The 6,000-nt window shown below is 40.5% G+C and overlaps 1 protein-coding gene across 1 annotated transcript; it reads right to left on the bottom strand.

The window, feature by feature from the left end:
- Nucleotides 1–23: 23 nt before the first annotated feature.
- Nucleotides 24–5,986, bottom strand: SMIM20 (small integral membrane protein 20). Its single transcript, XM_039699078.1, has 3 exons — nucleotides 5,828–5,986; nucleotides 1,865–1,921; nucleotides 24–459 (listed from the first exon to the last, which is right to left on the bottom strand). Exons 1-3 carry the CDS (start codon nucleotides 5,934–5,936, stop codon nucleotides 422–424), a joined length of 204 nt encoding a protein of 67 aa, XP_039555012.1. The 5' UTR covers nucleotides 5,937–5,986; the 3' UTR covers nucleotides 24–421.
- Between the last annotated feature and the right edge of the window lie 14 nt (nucleotides 5,987–6,000).

A 6,000-nucleotide genomic window follows, 5' to 3' on the forward strand; every position in this document is an offset into this window, starting at 1 on the left:
AAAACAATGAAAAAAAGTACAAATTGGTTTAAATTTTTTAATGTACAATTTTACACTCACCATGGTGTAACTTTCAAACTAAGGAGGAAATTGCAGCAGTCTGCATGATTTATTCTATCCATAATTTACAAGAGTACAGATTAGAAAAAAAATCCTCTTTCCTTTTCTCAAGGAAATAAATATTTAATTTCTACACTCAGTAATCATTTAGCTTTCTAACAGTCTGTGAGCTATGCACCAGCATTCTCTCTCAAAACTAGCATGTTTTTATCTCTTGGGATTCCAACCAGTTGCCTTTGTTGCTCCTCATGTGCCCACAGCATATTCAGAATTCTGCTCCAGTGACACCTAAAGACACACTTCAGTGAAAGAAGCAGCTGAAGACGTCCATCTTCAGTTTTGCAATACATCCAGCTGCCAATTATTTTCTTCCAAATGGATCCGACCACACTTTTAACCCTACAAATCAAACATCAGAATAGCAGCAGTTGATAATTTAGACTGTTGGAGAAAAAAAACAGGCGTTCTACTCCAGCTTTGTGTATTATGAACAATGAAGCCAACAATTTCTGCACTGAATTTGCAACTCTGGTTAAACTTGCAAAAATATATAGAAAAACAACCTCATCTTGATCTTAAACTTCAGATAATGGAAAAATCTATGACATTCATAGGTAAGGTGTTAAACAATGAAAGAAGCCAACAATTTCTGCACTGAATTTGCAACTCTGGTTAAACTTGCAAAAATATATAGAAAAACAACCTCATCTTGATCTTAAACTTCACATAATGGGAAAATCTATGACATTTATAGGTAAGGTGTTCTAAAACTGCTGTATCATTTAGAATTACACCTTACACTTAAATTTGTCTAGGTTTCCTTTTCAACTAATGGATTTCATAACTTATCAGCAGCTAAATTCAGATGAAAAGGAGAACTTACACTAAGAAGAACTGGTCATTAAGTACCTGCACCTTGGACAAATGAGTCAGTCCAGTCCTCTCAAATGTTTAGTAAAAAAGACAGGTTTACAAGACCTCTATTTCACAATACACTTCCTACTTCTCTTCAGCATTTCCCCCACTTCCCTGGAAGCAAGTCCTGCACTAATGATCTAACCAATGCATGCAATAACGTCATGGCTTTAATCCTATTTGATTTTCTCCTGCTGCTGACATTAGGCTTTTTCAAAAACAAAAATACATTACACTTTAACATATTCAGGTATTACACGTTTCATCAAGACAGACACTCTCACATCTTTAATCAAGAAATGCCAGCCTTGCATAGACACTTCATTTAACATTATAAAAAAATGATCAAGGATAGTTTACTATACTTGAATTTTACTTCCCTCACATGCTTTTCTAAGCCTCCACTGTCAACAGCAAGGATCCAAAAGCCATTAGCACTGCATTCCATATTTTCCTTCACATGTAGTGGATTTCCGCATGGCCCATCCATCTATGTGGACAGAAGGCACTGCCAAAGTGCTGATGAACTGTGTTTCAGGAGAGTTTGGTATTCCACAAAACTAGGGTGCAATGTTGTTCTTTATAGCTTCAACTCAGCCTATCCATGGTTCTTGCTCGCTCTGAGCTGGTTCAGAAGTGGAAACTGCCTCTATTTAACGAAGCGTGAAGATAGCAGAAACTCTGCAACTTATTTGGCCAGTTAAGTCACTTTAAGATTAGTTTCATTAAAATCATAACTTTTCAGTGAATAACTAGCCTGAAAAAATAATTTAATGGTAAGTTTATTAAATATGTTTTCACCTAATGTTTTCTTCACTGTATTATTTAAATCCATATAAATATTGAGGGTCTTTAAAATAATCAATGCAAACACATAAATCAAGTATACCTGCAGGCTGAATATCCTCTTGAACAATACCAGCTCGATTTATTGACTGCTTGTTCTCTGGAAAACAGAACAGAAAGGACACCACTAAAAAAAAGAAAATACCAGATATCTTGATTGCACCCAATAAAATAATATTGAAAATTTTATTCATTCGAGATGCTACACAGTAAAATTCTGTTGAGTATCTACCTGCAGAATGCAAATGTAGTATTCCTATTTCACTGAGAAATTAATAGCTAGTCTGTTTTGAGAGATTACAAACAATAAGATAATCATTCTCAAACAATGCCTACTGTTTAATAAATATGCCAAAACACCTGCCATGGTCCCAGCACTTAAGGAATGACTAGTACTTTTAGAAGCTCATTCATATGCTCAACATAAAACTAATCAAAAGATTTTTTTTTTCTTTTGGGCAACTCCCATTCTCATGCCCTGAAAGATCTTGCAAACAGATTTCATGACAGCACCTACAAAATTACTGCTTGTAAACTTTGTGAAGTTCAGCATCTGAGGGATATTTTCCCGTACACTGGGCCTGTCTCACGCTTTTCTTTTTTCTTTGAAAGATTCAACCACTTTCACAAAGAGAAACAGAGAAAATGGTACTATTTCCCTTACTAAATTCCCCTCCTTTTCTTCCAATTCCAGTTCTGCACTTCACCACCACAGTGCTACGCTGAAGCAGGAAGTCAAAGGATTCACCTTCTGCCCCCACCACTGAACTTCTGAGGCCTTTAAAAATCTGAAGCAGGAAGTCAAAGCTCAGGTGGATTCACCTTCTGCCCCCACCACTGAACTTCTGAGGCCTTTAAAAACCTGCAGGGTGCGCATTAGCAAAGGAAGCTCACAACTAAGCTCACATAAAACTGGTACTTTTCATTACCCTACCCCACTGGGAATGCACTGGCACTGCATGTTATCAGGCTGTCTAGGTACAAGCCTAATGCTACTGGAGACAAGCAGGAATATCACAGCAACTGATTCTCCTTGCAAAGAGACAGGCCCTAGAGGCACACCCAGGTTCTCCAGCTCTGTTCACTGAGCATGGTAATTCCATTTCATCCTTTTTAGCAAAATCTCAGCGACCTGTCTGATTTCAAAGGAAAAGGCACAAAACCCAGAAAGGGAGAACACAATAAATTAGGGCAACAAAGGAGACTTCTTGTAGGACATGAAGGAGAAGGATATTCAGCCTTGAGTGGAAATTTAGATTTGAAGAGAGGCAGGAGAAATGGGAACCAGTCTGAGAGTTCTGGGGACACACCTGGGTTGAACAGCAGGAGCTGTTAATGGTCGGGCAAAGAAACCTGTGCAAAAATGTAAGAGATGACAAATACAGAGACAGGACACAGAACAGTCAGTAGGGAGACTACTGTGGGGCCTGCAAACAACCTGGAAGACAGGTAAGCCAAAAAAGGACAACAAGGAAGATTCAGTCTTGGTGACAGGAGAGCCACCTCACAGGATGGGGAAGAAACAGTCTCACAATTCAGAAAATCGGGGAATCTGTGAAAACGTCACAAAGAGCAGCTGTCTAACCACTGTTTTAGTTAATCCATGTGGAAAAGGCCTGTGCTGATGCCCTCAAAGTTTCATCATGGCCACTAAACTGCAGTCTTTTTTAAAGCTTGATACTGACAAGAAAATATTAGAAACAGCAAAGCCACAAACTGAAGTACTAAAACCCTACAAAATTATAACATTTCTGTATAAAATTGAGTCTAACTCCTTTGCACACAATTTATAGTTCATATCAACAATTTGATTACATACAGTTTTTCCAAGTATCTTTCATCTTATTTGTTAAATTGCTAGAAACTTCTCTGAAGATGTTTGAGAATTGTGCAGTAAAGTCTTCTTCCAGAACATTAATGTACTTCACTTGTAGAGAATTTGGGAGATACACAAGAAAAACAAGAGGGAAGAAAGAAAAGATAGCATTTCATGTTTACATAGTGCAATGTCTCTCCAGGTTAACTAATATTCCTTTTGCATGATTATTCTGTGATGCTAATCAGAATGCCCAACTTTTGAGACCTTTTGGGACACAGCATCCCCAAACACAGAAATACTGAGTATTCTCCCACAGCTCAAGACAATAGAGGGCGGGAGCTTCTAGGAAGCTGTTACACAGCTTACTGTACTAGGAAAATCCTCTGTACTCCAAAGGTTAAATACTTGGGCTCAAACACCACAACTGTGATAGTTCATAATCTTGCCTCAAGTACTGTGATAACAAATGCTTGGGCTTCTCATACTGCAGTGATGAACATCAAGAAAAGCTAATTGAAAATGAATAAAGGTGATTATCAGTTGGAGATTCAGTACCAGGCAATAAGTTTAGGATCAGGTATCAAATCACAAGTTTGTGCACTTGCTAACTGAGCATCAATTCAATCATTCTATGTCCTAAATAGAGATTAAAAATCCCTAAACTGATAGGAAACATCTACTCACATAACCGGCAAGTACAAAGGAACTAGCATTGCTCCACTAGTTCTGTCCTTTCCTTAATGCCAAGACAGATTTCTAATACAGTATTTTTGGAAAGTATAGTATAAGCAAAAAATATTTAGTAATAAAGTTTTCAAAGGGAACACAGAGCAGGAAACATAATTGTGGGAAGCTTCACAAGCATAGCATTCTTCAATAAAATCTTGCTTGTAAGTTAAATTTTACTTGACCTTTGATCAAGGTCAAGCCCCTCCAATAAGATCAGTAAGTTTGTTATCCTTTTTTCTTTTTCCTTCCTAGAAATCTTCAGTTGTCTTGGCAGATTAACCACATATATCATGTTATTGGCTTGCTTAGTCTCATAAAAATTCAAGTTGGAGAGGCAAGGATGGTTGCACCAGAACTTTCCCCCCATTTCCTCTTAAATCTTCAGTTGTATTGGCAGATTAACCACATATATCTTCATGTTATTGGCTTGCTTAGTCTCATAAAAATTCAAGTTGGAGAGGCAAGGATGGTTGCACCAGAACTTTCCCCCCATTTCCTCTGGCACTATTTCACAGAAGTCGAAGAGGAGTAATGGGTGCTCCCAATGACCTGGAGTCATTGAGGCTCACACCGGAGCTGCAGGTGCCCTCGAGGGCTTCGGCAGGTTTTCCTGGCAGGAAAGCAGAGTTTTCCTAAAGAGTCAGTTTTAGAGACTGCAGACTGAGACCAGTTCTAGCAAATCATCACAACTGGTTGCCAAGTTTTAAGCTAGATTTGCAATTGCAGCTGGAACACAGAACTCGAACAGCTCACAGAATCATTGAAGGGACCTTTAAAGACCATCTAGTCCACCTCTCCTGAGGTGGGACATCCCACTGAGCAGGGACATCTTCAGCTAGATCAAGGTGCTCAGAGCCCTGTCCAACCTGAGTCAACACACCATTCCTCTGGGCAATCTGTTCTAGTGGTTCACCACCACCATCAACTCAGGTTGGACAGGGCTCTGAGGAACACACCATTCCTCTGGGCAATCTGTTCTAGTGGTTCACCACCACCATCATAAAAAATGTATTCTTTCTATTTACTCTGAGTTTACTCTGTTTTGTTTAAAACCATTACCTCTAGTCCTATTGCAAAAGGGCTTACTAAAAAGCCTGGCCCAGCTATTTTACAAGCTCTCTCCAAGTATTCTACAAAGTTTTCTTAAGTCTTCTCAGGCTGAAGAACCCCAACTCTCTCAGTCTTTCTGCACAGGAGAGGTGCTCCATCTCTCATCTCAATTTCTTCAGCTGTGTCTGAATCCTCTAAGGAGCACCTGAAGGATGTTGTTAACAACGTGCTGGCCAATAACTTGACATACGAGTAACGGCGAGCTGTATTACTTTGATTTTCAGGTATCTCCTACACGAGCAGAAAGCCCCTCCGGAGTCACCCACCGAGCAGCAGCCCCAGCATTTCCCCAAGGCCGGGCACAGACCGGGCCACGGCCCAGCCAGCTCCCCCCGCGCACGGACTCACTGTACTCCTCCGGCAGCAGCAGCGGCCGGAAATAAATGGGGTAAAAGGCGGCTCCCACCATGGCCACGAAGGCGCCGAAGATGCCGAGCGTGCGGGCCAGCGCGGCCATGGCGCGGCGGACACAGCGCGGGGCCTTCCGGGGCGCGGGGCCCGCCCGGAGAGCGCCCCCGCGC

Source organism: Passer montanus, unplaced genomic scaffold, assembly GCF_014805655.1.
Source record: "Passer montanus isolate IOZ18808 unplaced genomic scaffold, ASM1480565v1 scaffold13, whole genome shotgun sequence".
Lineage (NCBI taxonomy): Eukaryota > Metazoa > Chordata > Aves > Passeriformes > Passeridae > Passer > Passer montanus.